This window comes from Zea mays, chromosome 7 (assembly GCF_902167145.1).
Source record: "Zea mays cultivar B73 chromosome 7, Zm-B73-REFERENCE-NAM-5.0, whole genome shotgun sequence".
Lineage (NCBI taxonomy): Eukaryota > Viridiplantae > Streptophyta > Magnoliopsida > Poales > Poaceae > Zea > Zea mays.
The window spans coordinates 33,585,647-33,605,735 of NC_050102.1; the positions used below are offsets into that span (position 1 = coordinate 33,585,647).

Genomic DNA, 20,089 nt, shown 5'->3' on the forward strand with positions numbered 1-20,089 from the left:
TTAAGAACTTGGATCTACAAAATAAATGCTTCCTGAGTAAGTGGCTTTTCAAGCTAGTAAATGAGGATGGAATTTGGCAAAGTATGTTGCGGAATAAATACCTTAAGAGGCACACCTTGTCAAAAGTATCCTTCAGGCCAGGTGATTCTCATTTCTGGTCGGGAATTATGAAAGTGAAAGATTTGTTTTTAACCTAGGATCTTTTGTTTTAGGTAATGGAGAACAAATAAGATTCTGGGAGGATGTGTGGTTGGGAGACCAACCACTCATGAGGCAATATCCTTCACTATATCATATTGTGAGACAGAAAAGTGATACAGTTGCGTCTATCTTGAGGACAATCCCCCTCAATGTTTCGTTTCGTAGGACGTTGCGGGGTCAGAACTTAGCTTTGTGGTATGATCTTATTAATCGGGTGGTGCTCACCCCGCTGAGCTATAATAGAGATGTCTTTAAGTGGAGGGAAACATCTTCTTGTTAGTTCACGGTGCAAACAATGTATCAAGCTCTGATTAACAACGATCAAATGTTTAATCACAAGCTGATTTGGAAACTGAATTTACCCCTAAAGATTAAAATATTTTTGTGGTATTTGGTTAAAGGGATTATTCTAACTAAGGATAACCTAATCAAAAGAAATTGGAATGGGAACAAAAAATGTGGGTTTTGTAATACTGATGAGTCTATTCAACATTTGTTTATAGAATGCCATTTTGCTCGCCATATGTGGAGGTTGTTTCACTTCTGTTTTGGTATGAGTGCACTGAGGTCTGTTAGTCATATTTTTAGTACGTGGATCACCGGTATTGATTTAAGAACTAAGCGTCTTGTTATTACAGGTGTCTCAATGTTTTGGCGGGCTATTTGGATAAGTAGGAATGACTTAGTTTTTAATAATGTTTCAAGTTTTACTTATCTGCATGTTCTTTTCAGAGGTACACACTGGCTTAGATTCTAGGCTCAGTTACAAAAGGATGAAGCTAATGGAGTTTTAATAAAGAATGTCTGTCGTCACCTGGAATCAGTGGCCATGCAATTTTGTACCAATTTTGGTTGGAGATTTTCTAATAGGATTGCCTTATAATAATCTAGCTGGTTTTATTAATTTTCAAAAACCTTTAGTGTGGTAGTGTGTGGCTGTGTGGAGAGGTCTGTCTCTTCATAGAGCAGTGTGATGTAACAATTTGTGTTGGTCCTAACCTTTGAGGGGAAAGCCAGAACTTTTTCTCCATTATCTAAAAAAATAAATATTGTTGGTCTTTTCTACACCAAACTTAGTGTGATTTGACTTAAATCAACTAAAAGTCAGTTATATTTTATCATGGGAGAGTAGTCACACTGCAATCCAATTTAAACGAACAGTAGCCAACTTATGCCCCGTTTGGTTCCATTAGTCGTAGGACTAAAATTTAGTCCACAGACTAAATTTTAGTCCCTACACTGTTTAGTTGTAGAGACTAAACAGATTTTAAATACATTAAATGCAACACATAAAGATGAAAATACACATTTTCTTGTTTCACGTCAGTTTTCTAGGCAAGAGTAATTGGAGTAAATATTACCCTTTAGTCTTTTTTAGCATTCATGCGAGGGACTAGAGACTAAAGCTAATTAGTCTCTACTTTAGTTCCTCCGTTTGTTAAAATAGAGACTACATATGACTAAAAACTAAAGACTAAAGATTAGTCTCTAGTTCCAAACGGGACCTTAGCTGGCACAACCCGGAGTGAATTATTATACCATAGTCACTGTACCATCTAATTTTGTCTCCGACACAAAACTCTATATGCATCTATCTTAATGTAGAAGAGAATATTCCCCTCTAAATATAATAAAGGGCATTAATGTATATATACTATTTTTATATTTTAGATGACGGATTAAATATAACCTTAAGACATTTGTGACACATAAAAAACTGAAAAAAAATATCCTTAATACGAATTTTTTTAAGCGTGGAGAACGACATATAGAAGATGCTGATAGAAAGGACGTTATTGAAGAGGAATAAGATATAGAAAATCTTTTAGAGTTGCCTGTCATATATAGAAGGTAGCCTGATGCTCTAGCGGCACTAGTACACATTATTAGCCACGCCTGATGCTCTAGGGCACTAGTACACATTATTAACCAAGTAAATATAAACTTCAGCCAGATTTACAGCCTAGACTGCACCCCTCCAGCAACAACAATGGTTTCAGCCGTAATGTATGATGCGTCGTCAGACGCCAGAAAAGCCGCAGCCGCAGCCATGTCTTCCACAGTACCCAATCTCTTAAGCTTGGTCCTCTCGTTAAGCTCTTTCCTCTACAGAATGATTTAGGTTAGGTACATCAGTACATGCATTTGAATGGAAGGAACAATACGCTGGATAAAATCTTGAAATGGACAGGTGTGTCACCTTTTCCATAGATTTTCTTTTCCCTCTAAATAAACTATGATCCACATAGGCATTAAAGAATATATAGAACAATGATTTTTTTAAGGATAACGAGGAAACGTTATAGACTTATAGCAGTGTCAAATGCTTCCTTTTTTGTTAACCAATCATTGAAATATATGAATATACTAACTATGCAAGCAAAGACAGGGTTCACTTACAATGGTCTCATTTTCTGTGAGGAAACTAGCAAACCGTGTAGGAACAAAACCAGGGGCTATACAGTTAACACGAGTATCGGGTCCCATCTCACCAGCAAGAGCCTAAAAAGAAAAAGATCAACACCTCAGTAATAAAGTATCCAAAAAAAATTAGTTTGCCAGGTTACCATAAAAATTTGCGCACAAACTATATCTTTTTTATTCCCTTCATTCCAAAATAATATTGGTTTTAACTCTTGATTTTTATGTCTATATTCAACTAAATGATTATGAATGTAGACACATATATAGAACACATACACCAAATATTATATGAATCCGCTAAAAAGGCAAAACGAATTCTATTTTGGTACAGAGGGAGTAGAAAACAATGTCTATATAACCTCCTAACGCATGGCAGGTCGTTTATTTCATCCCCAAACTTGAGGTGGTTTTGCCACCATGTAATTTGGGCCAGCTTGTTAGAGATGATATGTGACATTTGGCAGTCCTAGGTGGCATCTGATGCCACTGTGGTATCAGGCCCTCCTGTCAGTACGTCCTTCAATCAATAGTATCTCTGTTCATCATGTCCCTCTGCCCAACTAATCTGCAAAGTGGCATGGTCCCCCTCCACTCTTGGCTGCGGACCCCTGTCACAGCGGTAGGCAGCACTTCTCCGTTCGGCCAAGGAACAAGAGGATGACATTGCAGGGGAGTAGCATCACCATCAGGCATCAGCCGACCTTACCTGCGCCATGAGGGAGCAGCATCACCATCAGTTGTCCTCTCTGCCGCCCACTTTCCACCATCTCATCATCATCGATCCAGGGCTCCTCATTGTTGGAGCTCACTGAAGGTAAGAGATTGATGCAGCGACGATGTGGTGAAGGTAAGGGGTGCTCGGTGAGGCATTGCTTGATAGGAGAGTAGAGGGGAGAAGCCGAGAAGTGGGTTGAGCCAATGGAGTTCACAAAAGCCGCCGCTGCCAAGGTCTTCACAATACCAAGGTGAAAGGCAAATGGGACATAAAGCCACGTGTCATCCCTGACAAGGAGGCCCAAATGCCATCGTGGCGGCAAAACCAGCTCAAGGGCTATTTGAATTGTATTGCAGAATTTAAGGTGCACAATACCAAGTTTTTTAGGTTGTGGGGTGTGAAGTAGACGACCTGTCGACTATACTTATCCGGTTAGTGAATTTTTCTTTGAAGAATGTTTTAGCATCAAACTGAGTTCATTCCCAAGGCTACTAGTATGAGCTCAGCGAGGCTCATCTAAGCTAGGTTAGAAGCATACAAGGTCCACTTTGTTTGGTTGATTGTATTTGCCTATCCTGATTGAGAAGATATGGTGTTTGGTTGCCTGTATGAGGTAAAATGCCGAAAACAAATGATTTATGATGTTAATTTTACATAAGTATATTTTAATAGCTCTTACTTTACCTCAATAAGTGATAATCAGTTTCTAAAACACCAATGCTACTTAATAAGAACTAATAGTGTCATTAGCTAGAAGCTGCTTCACATCCAGCAGGCTAAGGGGGCTCTTTTGCATGGGAAACAGAAATGACTCTAGTTTACCTAGGCTAAGGGGGCTCTTTTGCATCCAGCGGGACAACTCAAGTCTTTGTTCAGGCAACCAAACAAGCAAATCCTGCATCCTACAGGCCTGGCTTCTCGTACAGGCAACCAAACAAGCCGTAACACAGTCTCCAGCACAAGTACACAATTCCAATCAGGCACTTCTTTGTGCGAACATCATGAAATTAGAGAGGAAGAGAGGGAGAGGGAGATGCTTGTGTTATGGCACTGAAAGAATAACTGCTGCTAGACTTATCTTTAGACATATAATGTGAGAGCATATCAAGTAGAAATGGCCTATATGTTAAAAATCTGTTTTTTTCCTTTCAGGCCATCTGATTATGTACCAAGGGTAGATTAGACAAAACCCTTCTCACCTCATATGCACGCTGCTACTCGACCGTGTGGTGTACAAGTACAATGAAATTTTAGAGTTTTAACATGCCACTACAATCTGATATGCTCTCTAGTTATGTAGATATTAAATAGACATGCATGAGCATTTAAACGAATATCCCAATGAGAAAGTAACTTGCTTATGTATACTTCATTAATCCAACATTATTAAATTATAAACTTATGCCGAACATGTATTTTACATCATAAACTACAAAATACTGTAATTAATGAAAATATATTAAGATCTATCAGAACTTGTCTATACATGTAAACAATAATAAGATGATTTGACATTGATCAGTTACAGCAAACAAAGTGAAAAATGACCAAAAAAACATAAACATATACCTTCGTGAGACCAAAGAGAGCAGTCTTTGTGACACCATACATTGTCAATCCTTGTTCTGGATTGTAACCAGCAATTGAAGAAATAATAATCACAGATGACCCCTTCCGTAGGTGAGGAGCAGCATCCTGAAAAACATTTGGTAGTGGAAGAGAATGATGACAACTTTGTTGGTAGAGAATGTTAAGTAGGTGGAAGAATTTGCTCACCTGAATAAGAAGGATAGAAGCCTTGACGTTAATATCCCACAGCTTATCGAGAACAGACTCTTTCATTTCAAGTATGCTATCTACAGAAGGATTTGCGGCAGCATTGGAGACAAGAATATCTATGTGCCCAAAGCTCTGCAACAATACAATCAGTTGATTACTATTACAAGAATCACTACGTCCTTAAATGCCTTACAGTATATAAGACATGAACAGAAACTAAAACACTGTACAACATGCTCAACAAAACTAGTCATTTGAGATAATGAAAAAGGTACTCCTTAGATGCAAACAAATAAGACAAGGTATGACCCCTGTGTGTCAAAATATTGACAAAATAAATGTAAGTTCAGTTAGCCATCAACCTGAATGTTAGAAGATAAAAATAAAAATGACACATAATCTTTTGGCTTCATACACATGATAAAGATAAGCTACACTACTGTTCATTGGCTTGGGAAGCTATTGAATCAGCTAATAAAGAAGTGTTATACTCATCGGTGAAACTCCAGTAGACATTTTTATTACTGAGGTTGTCTTAGTTCTTCATTTGATACAAACGATTCTATTGTGCTTGTGCCATTATTTGCACTTCTGCACAAACAGATTTCACTATTACCTAATTTAAAGTTGCATCTATCAATGCCTTACTAACCATGAATCCACATTTCCTAGTTCAGGCAATGCCACTGCACCAAGAAATGATTTAAGCAAGCAGCCCTTCCTTAAGAAGATGATGATCAAACTGGCTTTTGACGGAAGATTGGTTCATATATTGTCATGAGATGTCAGATGTGTCTCTACAATACCGTATAAGGTCAAATAAAATGCTGAGTTAACTGATGAAATTATTCCAACAAGAGGTTTAAGGCAAGGGGATCCAATATCTCTATATCTATTCTTAATATGGGTTGAAGGTTTTCATCCTTGCTTCATGCAGCTGAAGCAAGGGGGACCTGACCAGAGTAAAGTTATGCCAACAAGCGCCGAGCATTAACCATCTTTTGTTCACGGATTGATTCGTTGTTTCTCCTGCATGCAAATGAACGGAGTCCACATCATCTGCATCATGTACTTTCACTGTAAGACTTGGTTGCTGCTCGGGACAGACAATCAATAAAGAGAATCAGCAAGCATACCAATGAAGTGAATAAAAGGGAGTTTATGTCAGCACTTGGTTATTAGGACTGAAGCAAGAACTGAGGAATGTTTGGGCCTTCCTATCTATATGGGCAAACCAATGTCAAAGACCTTTGTCTATCTCAAAGTACGATTTTGGGCTATAATTCAGGGATGGAAGGAAAAACTGTTCTCGAAGGTTGTTGCTCAAGCTATTCCCACTTAGGTCATGTCCTGCTTTTATTTGACAAAAACTCCTTGTTACGAGATTAGTACAAATGTACAATGCTTCGTAGATCCTTCTGGCCACAGCAAGACAGTGACAATAAAAATGCACTGCCTTTCTTGGGGCAAGCAGGAACAATAAAGGTGGTATATGGTACAGAGATCTGATCTACACCTGTTTAACCTTGTCGTGCTTGCTAGGCAATGATGAAGGTTACTAATGAATACTGAATCCCTGTCTGCTCAAGTATTGACTATTGAGAGCTAAATACTTTTCTGATGGTCAGATTTTGAAGGTGAAAGAGAACCCAGTATCTCCTAGTCTTGAAGACCTGTTATCAATTGCACGAGAGTTGCAGGCGTTGAAATCTGGCCTAATCTGGAGACATGGGATGGCTTCTAAATCAATGTTTTCAAGTCGGACGACTTGCTGGTCGTTTTGGCTGACCGACTAGGGCGATTAATCACGATTAGTCGGATGACTTGGGAAATTAATCGTGATTGGTCCAAACCGACTTTGACGATTAATCGCGTCTAATCGCGATTAATTGGACAACTTGAAAACATTGTTCTAAATTTGATGAAGATGGATGACATTGCTTACAAAAATGCAAACTGGTAAGGAGGTGTTGGCAGTTGGCACTGATTTCAGATCGACCGACTAATCGTGATTAGTCACGATTAGTCGGTCTGATCGGTTCTAAGCACTCGATTACAAGAGTCGATTCGACCAGAAGAGCTGATCATCCTTATCGTCCGACTAATCGTCGAAATGGTGTGATTAATCGCCTTAATAGGCGATCGGCCAATAAACATAGATCCGGTCAGGGTAGTCCAACAGGCACCTGGAGCCAATATTAATTAGCCTCTTCTGCTTCCCAGGCGCCTCTTCAGATTAGATCCGGTCACCGTGTTAGAGACAACTACAATTGGAGAATACTCACCTGAAGCTGCTCCATTTAGAGTTTGCTTATGCTGTAGTCAAATATATTTTATGGATGGAAGAACAACATTGACTGGACATAATCTTAGTCTTATGGTTATGGAACTGTTGGAATGAGAGAAACAAGATGTCATGTATTGGGCCTCATAATATGCAAGCATGCAAATGGGCTAGGTGAGCATGCTCTCGGCCCATGCAACCAAAGGATCAGTGCTACAAGGAGAGCAGCTGCAACAGCAAAAGGATTATCAAAGAACATGAACCAGAAGATTGCGACCACTTCATCCTCCTCATTCTCTCTCTGATCCCCTTCTCCTGATGCTCTCCCTCTTATCCCCTTCCCCTTCTTTGCTGCTACCTAGTCTTTACCTCCAGTTCTCCTCCAAGTTACCACAAATTGTATCTCGAATACTCTTGTATACAGTGAGATTTGGTTATGAATCCATCGTTTCTTAAAGTTGATCTGTGCATCCAGCGAGAGAATCAAGCAGGTTCGCAACACAAGATTAACACTGGAGAACTTGCAAGACCCTACGAAGAGGTGATTCATAGAATCACAAACATGGTTGCAGAGACCAATTCCTTACATCAGAAGAAGCAGCCAAAGCCTCAAAAGCCTAGTTTGCGCTGGTGTCCTCCACTGTACCAAGAGGGTAAAACTGAATATCGATGGAGCCTTCAACAGTGCTAGTAAAACAGGTGGGTGGGGATTCATTTTATGTGACCACAGTGGTGTTGGGTACTTGGGTTAGCAATTGGAGCGGGAAAAATTAAGTCATTACATGACGCCCTTTGTGCTGAAGCAGAAGCTTGCAGGGGTGTACTACAGGCGCTGCTGACAATTTTGAATTTTGTATATGAATGGTGACCGTTATGCTTGTGACGGCCCTGAAATCAAGAACCTATGATCCTGCCCCAGAGGGCACCCTCTTCACTATCTTGTGTCATCTGATTTTTAACTAGTTTTACTAGAGTGTATATCTCCTTTTAGAGCAATTATAATAAGAGGTTATAATCAGGATAGGATAAATGTTGAGGTAGAAGTGAGAGAAGAGAAGAGAGAAGAAGCGGGTAGTAAACTTACAACCGACTTAGACCCAAGAAGCTTTGTGAGCGAGACATAGTGAAGAACTAACTACTATACAGATGGGCTGAGGAGGCTGCAAAGGTGCTTATAGCCAGCAGTCGGCTACATTATTAACCTTGCTCTTAGTCCTTTGCTTCTAGCTCATGTAATAATTGTGCTCACAGTTTAAACCATTTGGAGTAAGTTGGGATCCGGGTCACTCTGCTGTTTGGACTGACCGCATCCCAAGAGTTTGTAATGAGCCTTTTGGCTCGTGGTCTGACTGGACCTGTGCAGTAATAAAGCTATGAACCCATGATAAAAAAAACAAGTTTTTAGGGGGGAAATAGTGTTAACTGCAGTTCTTGATGCACATGTACTCCAGACAAAATTCTAGGCTCTTCCGCAAAACGTTGACCGCAGGGAGGGCTGATGGGATAGCTTAGCAACAACAGGGATCTGACAATATCATGTAAACCATCTAAAAGACTCTGACCTTGACGGCCGTCTCGATGAGGCTCTTGCGCTGCTGTGCGTCGGAGACGTGGCAGACGGCACCAACCGCGGTGATACCCTTGGCCCTGAGCCCCTCCACCGCCTCGTTCACGTTCTTCTGCAACGCCCCGCAACCCCAATCGATCCACAGAAACCCCCAATCAGAGAGAGCAGTAATGGAAATCCCAAAGCGAGGACAGCAAGCAAGGAGGGTAAAATAAGCGATAAGGTTTTCCGGCTCAGCTGGACCTGCTTGCGGGAGGAGATGACGACGGCGGCGCCCTCCAGACCGAGGCGCTCGGCGATGGCGAGGCCGATCCCCATCGTGGACGCCGTCACGATGGCCACCTTCCCCTCCAGACGCCGGCACTTGACATCCATCGCCGCGCAGGCCGACCTTTTCAACTTCAACTTCAAGGTCGGTCCGCTAGTCTCAAACACGCCCTTTTGCAGCTAGTAATAGAATTTGCAACAAAACAGGAGTGCTCTCTCCGTATATATAAAACAGATTGGCGCGCAATTAAAGAACCGGAGAGACCGATGTGGTCATGTGGACTCTTTTCTGGCGCTTCATCGGAACCATAGGGTAGGGATGGCAACAGTTCCCGCGACAATAGCGCTCCTCATCATCGTTACGGCAAAAAAATAAATAAAAATAAAAATAAAAATCGCATGAGGACATTTCTTTATTATCCCTAATCCTTGTGGGTCCCCATTTAAATTATAACTATAATGTAATTCTTTTATTATTAATATAAAAACATTGTTACTTTTACGCATTGTCAAATGTAAGAAATTATTATATATACATCAAAATAAACATATTTGTACAATTAGTGAACTTTTGACAAGAAAATTATTTATTTTTAGGAACAATTGGATCTATACCATTAAAAGATCCAAACTTTAGATATATACCATGGACCCCACATGTCATTGACTTATGTGGACCCACATGTAAGTGAGATAGTAATGGTATAGATCCAAAGTGGTGATCTTTAATGGTATGGATCCAAATTTCCCTTATTTTTATCATTAACTATTACACGAAAATATTGTCACATGCGAGTTTAACGATCCCCACAGGGAATGGGGATGGAATGCTTCCCCGTCCCTATCCCATCCCCGTTTACCTGTTGGGAGAGAAGTCTTCCTCGTATACATTCACATGGGAAAAGAAACTTCATAATCCCCGGGGATCGAAGCCCATTGCCATTCCTAGTACAGAGGATCGACGGACGGATTTGCCGGTAGCGCTCATTTGTGATTATAAATCCAGCTTAAATAAGGCATTGTTTGTTTACAAGAATTATATAATCCAACTTAAATAAGTTAAGAGACAAACAAACAACAAATATTATTAGGTGGATTATATGTACTTAGATTATGATAATCCAAAGGTGGTTATTAGATGCTTATATAATATTTAAACTAGATTATATAATCCTGAAAGAAAAAAAACAGAACCTCAGTTAAAGACAAACAAACAACACATATTATTATATTAGATTATATAATCTAGGTACCTAGATATGATAATCCATAAATAGATCATTATATGCTTATTTTAGATTATTATTTGACCTTTTATCTACATAAATGTTGATCACTCGCTTCAGATTGCTATATGGAATCAAAGCGAGGCAACACAAATTAGAAGATTAATACCATCTCCCTTTATATACTCTTCCTTCAAGGGTAATTTATGGGAGGAGGTGTAACATAGAATTATGTGTATCATAATGAGCATGAAAAAGGAATGAAAAACGACAAAGCATATTATTCATCTTCATGCCTTAGCATTTATCATTCCATCTCTTGAAATATTACATATAATTACAAGCATACCTTCGGCCTTGCACAAACGGTGGCTCGAAGATACTTCGAAGGCTGAGCTACATGAAGCTTATGGCCCTCAAAAGGTGAATTTATGCATGACAATATTCACCTATTTATAAGAAAGAGGTACAACTTCGTATGAAATTACAAGCATACCCACGAGGTTTACAAATATGATTTACAAGTATCACAGGGGCATCAGCGTCTTTTCTCTTTCTTTCTTGCCGCACAAGTCTTCAACGCTTCCCTTTTCCTTGCTTCATGCATGAAGCCTTTTCTAACGCCGAAGGTGGTGGCATTTGTGCACACCTTCGTCACATACACGTTCGAGTGAAGCCGTTCGTAGGCTGCTTCGGTCGAAGGCCAACTTCGTATGTCCTTCATATAGCACCTGAAACACACTTTCTTAAGCCAAAGGCGAGGTAATTTGAGGATGTTCGGCAAAGTAGGCCCCCAACAGTAGCCCTTTGTGGAATGAGTTCATTTCTTCATAACGAGCTTAGATAATTGGGAGTCCTTGTGCCGGAGATCCGAAAAACATCTTCCCGAAGCACGTTGTGGAAAAGGTAAAAGCAAGCGCTTGGGATAAATAGAAGCACGCATGCGGTCCACTGGACAGCGAGAAGGTTAAAACACGTTTTCCCGCGATCATGAACTTGTTTGCGCTTCTCGCCTCTTCACGCCCGTTTCTCAATATAAAAGCAGGGGACACAAAGGTAGGGTTACATTTACTGCTTGCACCTACCTGATGCTAGTTTTTTCTGTGACTCCAAAGGTTTCCACTCCTTAGAGCTAGCTTTGTGTGAAATACCTATAGGAGGTTTTCCTCCTTTGTATGGCCAGAAGCCACTCAACTGCTAGGTTAGACACCCCTACTTCTTTAGAGGATGCCCAAAGGTAAAGAGACACTTTAGATATTGTACCAAATTCTATGCACGATCTCTGAAGTTATGAAGGCATCGTCAACAGCTAAACCCAAGAGTAGTTCGAAGGCTGCAAAAGAGGGTCCCAAGGATAGGCCATCAAATCCAAGCTACACCGAGATAGGTCGATCCATCTTTAAGGAAAACAGATTTGCCGACAATGAAGAAACTTGATTATTTCAGCAGAAAAGTCGATGTGTGACTTCCTGGTTGAGAGCACCTAGAGAGGGGGTGAATAAGTGATCCTGCAAAAATCAACTCTAAACAAGACAAACTCAGTTTATGATGGGTGTTAGTGAAAACTAAAACCAAGTTATTATGAGTAGAGGTGGAGAGAAGAGAACTCTTCACTTGATTTTTCCTTGGGTATGTGTGTTAAACGTAGGAACATCAATGCAAGTGAAATATGAGAACTCTTGGAAGACAACAATCGCAATAAAGAAAATGCACAAGACACACGGCGATTTTATCCCATGGTTCGGCCAATGCCTACTCCACGTTGTGGCGACCTTCGGTCAAGAGTTACACTCAACCCCTCTCAAGTGATCCAAAGATCAAACTTGAGTGCCACGTTGTTCTTCCTTATATCAAATCCCTTTGTGAGGAATCTCCACAAGTTGGAGTCTCTCATGCCTTACACGAATGATCTCAATCAAAGCACGAGAGTAAGGAGGGAGTAGAAACACACACAAGATTACAAGAGCAGCAACACCACACACACAAGCAAAGGAGAGAACGCAAGAATCAAATCGATAGTTTCTCTCAAGAAAACGCTCAATTCTATCTAGAATGAGTTGTAAGTGTGGTTGCATTGAATAAGAGATTCGGTGTGCTCTTAGTATGCTTGGGTAACAGCTCCATGCACCTACGGGGTACTTTTATAGCCCCAAGGGCCAAAAGAGTTGTTTCTTCTTTGTTTGGAAGGCCCTGGTTGCCTTTTGTCCGCGGGTGCACTGGACTGTCTAGTGCACACTAGACAGTGAACAATGCGCGATTTCTTTCTATCCCCGCCACGCCAACCGTTGAGTTAGCCATTGCATCCTTCGACTGCCTCGCACACTGGACAATCCGGTGCCGCATCAAATAGTCCGGGGGCGCACTAGACAGTCTGGTGCTACCACGTGTCCACTATTGATTACGCGCCTACCGTTGGATTTGGCGAGAGCCATTGGCCGCCTGGCTCACCGGACAGTCCGGTGAATTATAGCCAACGTGCCTGGCCAATTTCCCGAGAGTGGCATGTTCGGCTAGCTAATGGTCTGGGTACCGGACACTGTCTGGTTCACATCGGACAGTCAGTGCGCCCAGGCTGGCACAAGTTTGGCTAATCCAAGCCAAACTTCTTTGCTCCACTTTTGTTTCATCCTGGAGAGTTTCCTAGCACTTAGATGAGCATAGTTAGTAACTAAAACAATTGAATAAGTACTAGTTTCATACCTTTGATTCTCCATTTCAATAGGATTTGTAATGTACTCCTATACTTCTCAATTTGCCTTTCTTGATACATGTGCTCATACTTATAGTAGGCATGCTAGGTCAAAGTGATGTGTTGGGCACTTAATCACCAAAACACTTAGAAATGACCCAAGGGCACATTTCCCTTTCACTGGTGAAGAGACGACTCCGAATCTAAGGAAGGACAAAGTTGTTGTTTATAGAAGCTTCTTCAAAGTTGGGCTTCAACTACCAATGTATCAATTGATTGCAAAGATTCTATAGAAGTACAGGTATATCTGCATCAGTTGATGTCGAATGCTATAGTTCGGCTTGGTGTTTTTATTTGGGTCATGCGAAGCTAGGGAGGTCACATCGAAGCTGATGCGTTCTATAGGGTTCACGACTTACATTATCAAACAAAGGCCAGATCCTTGGATAACCTTCACAACAACTTCAGATTCTACAACTTCGCATACCACAAAGATACAATTGCTCTAGTTCTTGCATACCGGACGAAGTGCCATGGGGATTGGACACAGGAATGGTTCTACACTAAAGTAGACTCTGAGCATCATGAGAATTTCAAGAGCATGCTGATGAGGCATGAGTCCTATTAGCTTCGGTCTGGAGACCGAAGTGCGACATTAACGAAGCTATTGAGAAATGCTACAAGATTTTCAAAACTGTCACCGAGAAAATTGGTTCTCGTGACCTGATTCAAGAAGCGCTTGCTTACAACATCTTTCCCATCCGCACTAGGTGGAAACTACCAAAGGAAGTGAAATCCAAAGAAGGTGAGATTGCCACATTAGCATTTGAATTTAAGGAGCAAGCCTTGTACAAAGCTCCTTCTGTTGGGTGGTTGAAACTAATAGAAACAAAGTGCAACGAAATTATTGGGAACTGCTTGTTAAAGAACGCGAAGATATGACATCCAACTTCGGGGGCCCAGGGAAATTGCGGTTGAATAGGATTATGAATGTCACTGGGTTTGAATACCTGGATTACTCGAAGCCGGTGGACAGCACCGAAGTTGGAGAGAAAAGAAAGAGGAGCACACATGCAACTAGGAAAAAGACTTCCAAGAAGCCTGTCGATGACGAAATAGAGGATAATGAATCTAACTGTAATGAAGAGTCACCTTCGAACAAGGATACACCTTCGAAGAAGAAAAGAGCTAGATATTCTAAGAAAAAGACATCAGTTGCGCAAGAGCAAGGAAAAGGAAGTACTTCCACTTCGTCTCTAGGTTGTACAGGAATTCTCGAGGTAATGACTCGACCACTGTCGTTTACTACTCTAATCCTTTAGGACAAGAGCTGACCAGACTATTGATGGCTACGAAGGGCATGGACGAAGGAGGTCAGGCTTCGGCGCCCACAAAGGCAGAAAATTCCCCATCAGAAGTGGAGAGTCCACGAATTGAATCCCTTATTGTTGGGACCATGCTTCGTCGCCGAAGGTCCTACAGGAAGATACACCTTCGGAAAACCTGGTTATACGTAGTACCGAAGCTACCGCTCATGAAGCTTCGATATTATAGCATATCCGAAGGTGAAGGGTCGAACCGACTTAAAGATGGAATGACTTTTTAGTCCATAAGGGTTTGAGTCATAATTGTAATCTTTTGTAAGGGGTATGATTGTAATTTCTTACAGGCTGTGTCCTGTGCCTATAAATAGTGAACAATACTCCTCTACTGTTCACGGAATCCTGTAACTGCTAAGGCATTACTCTGGAATTATTGTTCTTTGTCAAGGCAAAGGTATAAATGTAACCGAGTATTATGTTTTAATATCTCAATTTATATTATAAAATGAGTAAATGATGTTATTCATTCTTAATATTCTTTAACGTTTATATTCTACTTCGTATTATTGTTCTTATGGTTACAAAGGCAGGACCTTCGTAATTCATCATTCATGACCTTCGTTCGAAGTCCATTGAATCCTCAGGGAAATAATGTTTCAACGGACGAAGGGGCTTTGACATTTAACATTTTATGTTGCCTTGTTCTTGATTTATAGCACTTGAGAACAAGTCCCCAACATTGGCGCCCACCTCCGGTGAACTCACTTCCACTTTCTTGAGACAATGGCTTCGTTCAAGAACCAAGCTGGAACTGCTTCGGCTCCGAAGCTGATTCTCCCAATAACAGGCGGTTCATGCTCAGAGCCGGCTAACAAGAAACAGAAGAAGGAGGCACAGAGAAGAGTACAACATGTAGGGGTACAAGGACCCTTCATCAAGTCAACATGGTCCCACATTCCAATTACCTTCTCTCAAGAGGATCTTTAGCTCAAGGATTACCCACACAATGATGCTATGGTTATCTCTTGTGTGATCAAAGGATTTCTGGTCCACAATGTTTTGGTTGATACAGGCAGTGCAGCGGATATTATATTTGCTAAGGCCTTCAGACAAATGCAAGAGCCCGAAGACAAGATTAATGATGCTACGCACCCTCTTTGTGGCTTCGGAGGGAGGCAGATTGTAGTTCTCGGTAAGATTACCTTGCCAGTGACCTTCGGATTCGTCAACAATACAAGGACTGAGCAAGTTGTGTTTGACATTGTCGACATGGAGTATCCTTACAATGCTATCATCGGTCGCGGAACACTCAATGCTTTCGAAGCAATTCTTCATCCAACATATCTTTGCATGAAGATACCTTCGGATCAGTGACCTATTGCTATTCATGGGAGTCAGGAAGCTGCCAGAAAGGCCGAGGGGAATTGGACTGATTCAAAAGCAATCCACAATATAGATGAAGTCGAAGCTTGTGAGCAGTACAAGTACAGAAGGGAGAAGGCTGCCTCGGCTGATCAGCCAAAACCCATGCTTCTATGCGAAGATATCGCAGAGCAGAAGGTGCTGCTGGGGTCTCAATTGTCTGAGCAACAAGAGAAAACTTTGATAAGGTTTCTCTTCAACAACAAAGATGTTTTTGCATGGTCAGCTAATGATCTTTGTGGAGTCAACAGGGATGTTATTGAACACTCGCTCAATGTCGATCCATCCTTCAGACCCAGAAAGCAGAGGCTTCGGAAGATGGCTGATGATAATGCCGAAGGTGCTCGGAATGAAGTGAAAAGACTCCTCAGTGCCGGAGTTATCAGAGAGGTAAAATACCCAGAATGGCTGGCTAACACTGTTATGGTAAAAAAGGCCAATGGAAAATGGAGGATGTGTATTGATTTTACTGATCTCAACAAGGCCTGTCCGAAGGACGAGTTTCCATTGCCAAGGATAGATTCCCTAGTTGATGCAGCAGCTTCATCAGAGCTTATGAGTCTACTGGATTGTTATTCAGGCTATCATCAAATTTGGATGAAGAAGGAGGATGAGCCAAAACCAGCTTCATAACCCCTAGTGGAACATATTGTTACCTTCGGATGCCTGAGGGGCTCAAGAATGCTGGAGGAAGCTTCAGCAGAATGACAGCGAAGGTTCTTCATTCTCAAATAGGCAGAAATGTGCTAACTTATGTTGATGATATCATTGTTGTTGGGGACCATAATTAGGGGTACCCTCAAGGCTCCTAATTCTCAGCTGGTAACCCCCATCAGCATAAAGCTGCAAAGGCCTGATGGGTGCGATTAAGTCAGGGATCAGCCCATTCGAGGGACTCGATCACGCCTCGCCCGAGGCTAGCCTCAGACAAGGGCAGCCGACCCCGGAGGATTTCCGTCTCGCCCGAGGCCCCCCTCCAGCGGCGAACATATTTCCGGCTTGCCCGAGGCCCTGTCTTCGCCAAGAAGCAACCCTGACCAAATCGCCGCACCGACCGACCAAATCGCAGGAGCATTTAATGCAAAGGTGGCCTGGCACCTTTATCCTGACGCGCGCCCCCCCAGCCGGCAGAGCCGAAGTGACCGCCGTCACTTCACCGCTCCACTGACCGGCCTGACAGAAGGACAGCGCCGCCTGCGCCACTCCGACTGTGGTGCCACTTGACAGAGTGAGACTGACAGGCAGTCAGGCCCGGCCGAAGGCACCATAGGAAGCTCCGCTTCGCCCGACCCGGGGCTCGGACTCGGGCTAAGTCCCGGAAGACGGCGAACTCCGCTCCGCCTGACCCAGGGCTCGGACTCGGGCTAAGTCCCGGAAGACGGCGAACTCCGCTCGGCCCGACCCAGGGCTCGGACTCGGGCTAAGTCCCGGAAGACGGCGAACTCCGCTCCGCCCGACCCAGGGCTCGGACTCGGGCTAAGTCCCGGAAGACGGCGAACTCCGCTCCGCCCGACCCAGGGCTCGGACTCGGGCTAAGTCCCAGAAGACGGCGAACTCCGCTCCGCCCGACCCAGGGCTCGGACTCGGGCTAAATCCCGGAAGACGGCGAACTCCGCTCCGCCCGACCCAGGGCTCGGACTCGAGCTCAGCCCCAGAAGACGACGAACTCCGCTTCGCCCGACCCCAGGGCTCAGACTCTGCCCTGGCCTCAGCCGACGGTCTCCGCCTCGCCTAAACCAGGGGCTCGGACTCGACCCCGGCCACGGAAGACAGACTCGACCTCGGCTTCGGAGGAGCTTCCACGTCGCCCAACCTAGGGCGTAGACCGGCCACGTCAATAGGAGGCGCCATCATCACCCTATCCCGAGCTGACTCGGGCCGCAGGGAACAAGACCGGCGTCCCATCTGGCTTGCTCCGCCAGATAGGCAATGATGGCGCCCCGCATACTCTGTGACGACGGCGGCTCTCAGCCCCCTTACGGAAGCAGGAGGACGTCAGCAAGGACTCAACCGCTCCAACAGCTGTCCCACCGCCAGGCTCCAGCACTCCTCCGACAGCCACGACATCACACCAACTGGGTGCTAAAATCTCTCCGGCTGCCACGATGGCATGTACTTAGGGCGCTAGCTCTCCTCCGCTAGACACGTAGCACTCTGCTATACCCCTCATTGTACACCTGGATCCTCTCCTTACGCCTATAAAAGGAAGGACCAGGGCCCTCTTAGAGAGGGTTGGCCGCGCGGGGACGAGGACGAGACAGGCGCTCGCTTGAAGCCGCTCGCTCCCTCTCCCGCGTGGACGCTTGTAACCCCCTACTGCAAGCGCACCCGACCTGGGCGCGGGACGAACACGAAGGCCGCGGGATTCCCACCTCTCTCACGCCGGTCTCCGGCCGCCTCGCTCTCCCCCCTTCGCGCTCGCCCTCGCGCTCGACCCATCTGGGCTGGGGCACGCGGCGACATTCACTCGTCGGCTCAGGGACCCCCCGGTCTCGAAACGCCGACAGTTGGCGCGCTAGGTAGGGGCCTGCTGCGTGTTGACGAACAGCTTCCCGTCAAGCTCCAGATGGGGAGTCTCCAGCAACCTCTCCAACCCGGGACGACGCTTCGTTTCGGGAGTCTTGAGTTCATGTCCCTCGACGGCAGCTACGACATGATACTCCTTCCACCGCCGCGCGACAACGACAATGGCGACCGACAGCCCGCCCGCCGGCGGCGGAATCGACGACGTCTTCCCCGCGTGGTGGAAGAACAACCTTCGAGCTCATCCCGCCCTCTTCCCCGCCGACGGAGGGGAAGGCAGGGCAACCAAGGCCAAGCAGGAGGCAGTGCCTCATCGGCTGTCGAGCGAGTCGATAGAGCCGGCACCCCAACGGGGGGCGCACCGGGTATCGACTTCGCGCTTGAGACGAAGACGAGCGCCGTCTCCCCGCGACACGCCAATCCCGAGCAAGCGGACGACGCTAGCACGCTCGCGAAAAGCTTGCTGGACGTCACCCTCGTACCTGAGACGACGGTGAAGTCAGTCCCCGACGTGACTTTATCACCGCTCGTCGACCAAGAGGTATCGACCGACTCCCATCCCACGTCATTTGGATTCAGCCTCAACCCGCCTAGCGACTCCGCTTTGGCGGGCGCTCTTGTAGAGGCAAGCCCAAACCCTCTGGGGTTTCGTATGCGGTCACCTTGGGACCGGTTGACGGACGTCTCGACCTACGGGCCCTCTGGGTCCGAGGAAGACGATGAGCCCAGCTTCTGTTGGGATTTCTCTAGACTGGGCAACCCCAGTGCCATGCGGGACTTCATGACCGCATGCGACTACTGCCTTTCCGACTGTTCCGACGGTAGCCGTAGCCTCGACGACGAGGACTGCGGCCCAAGCCGCGAATGTTTCCACGTCGATCTAGGGGGTCCCACCGAAGGCAACCATCTTGGCATGCCGGAGGACGGTGATCTCCCTAGGCCGGTGCCTCGCGTTGACATCCCACGGGAGCTAGCTGTGGTCCCCGTTCAGGCGGGGGGCCATGACCCACAGCTCGAGCAAATCCGTGGGGTGCAGGCCAGGCTCGACGAGGGAGCAGGAGCGCTTGAGCCGATCCGCCGGGACGACGGGCAGGCATGGGCGGGCCAGCCTCCGGCCAGAGAAATACGTCATCTACCCCAGGGCTTCCAGCACCGCGTCGCCGACGACGTCAGGGTCAGGCCACCACCCGCATCTAGTGGGGTCGGCCAGAACCTGGCTGCAGCAGCGATGCTTCTCCGCGCGATGCCGGAGCCATCAACCACCGAGGGGCGGCGAATCCAGGGGGAGCTCAAGAATCTCCTGGAAGACGCCGCGGTCCGACGGGCCGAGAGCTCTGCCTCCCGAAGGCAGGGGTACCCCTCGGAACCTCATGCCGCGACTTCCCGATTCATGTGGGAAGTCTCGGTCTACACCGGGCGCACGCGCAACACCGCGCCTGCGGCCCCGGGTCGCCTCGGCAACGAGCACCATCACCGCGACCGTCGGGCCCACCTCGACGAGAAGGTGCGCCGAGGCAACCACCCCAGGCGTGGGGGACGCTACGACAGCGGGGAGGATCGGAGTCCCTCGCCCGAACCACCCGATCCGCAGGCCTTCAGCCGGGCCATCCGACGGGCGCCGTTCCCGACCCGGTTCCGACCCCCGACTACTATCGCAAAGTACTCGGGGG

The 20,089-nt window shown here is 45.3% G+C and overlaps 1 protein-coding gene across 1 annotated transcript; it reads right to left on the reverse strand.

Moving 5' to 3' along the window:
- Window positions 1-2,000: 2,000 nt before the first annotated feature.
- LOC100282854 (uncharacterized) lies at window positions 2,001-9,572 on the reverse strand. The gene is given in 6 exon segments (NM_001291620.1): window positions 2,001-2,307; window positions 2,602-2,703; window positions 4,910-5,035; window positions 5,117-5,251; window positions 8,966-9,082; window positions 9,214-9,572. Coding segments are annotated over 6 exon segments (762 nt in total). The 5' UTR covers window positions 9,346-9,572; the 3' UTR covers window positions 2,001-2,157.
- Window positions 9,573-20,089: the final 10,517 nt, after the last annotated feature.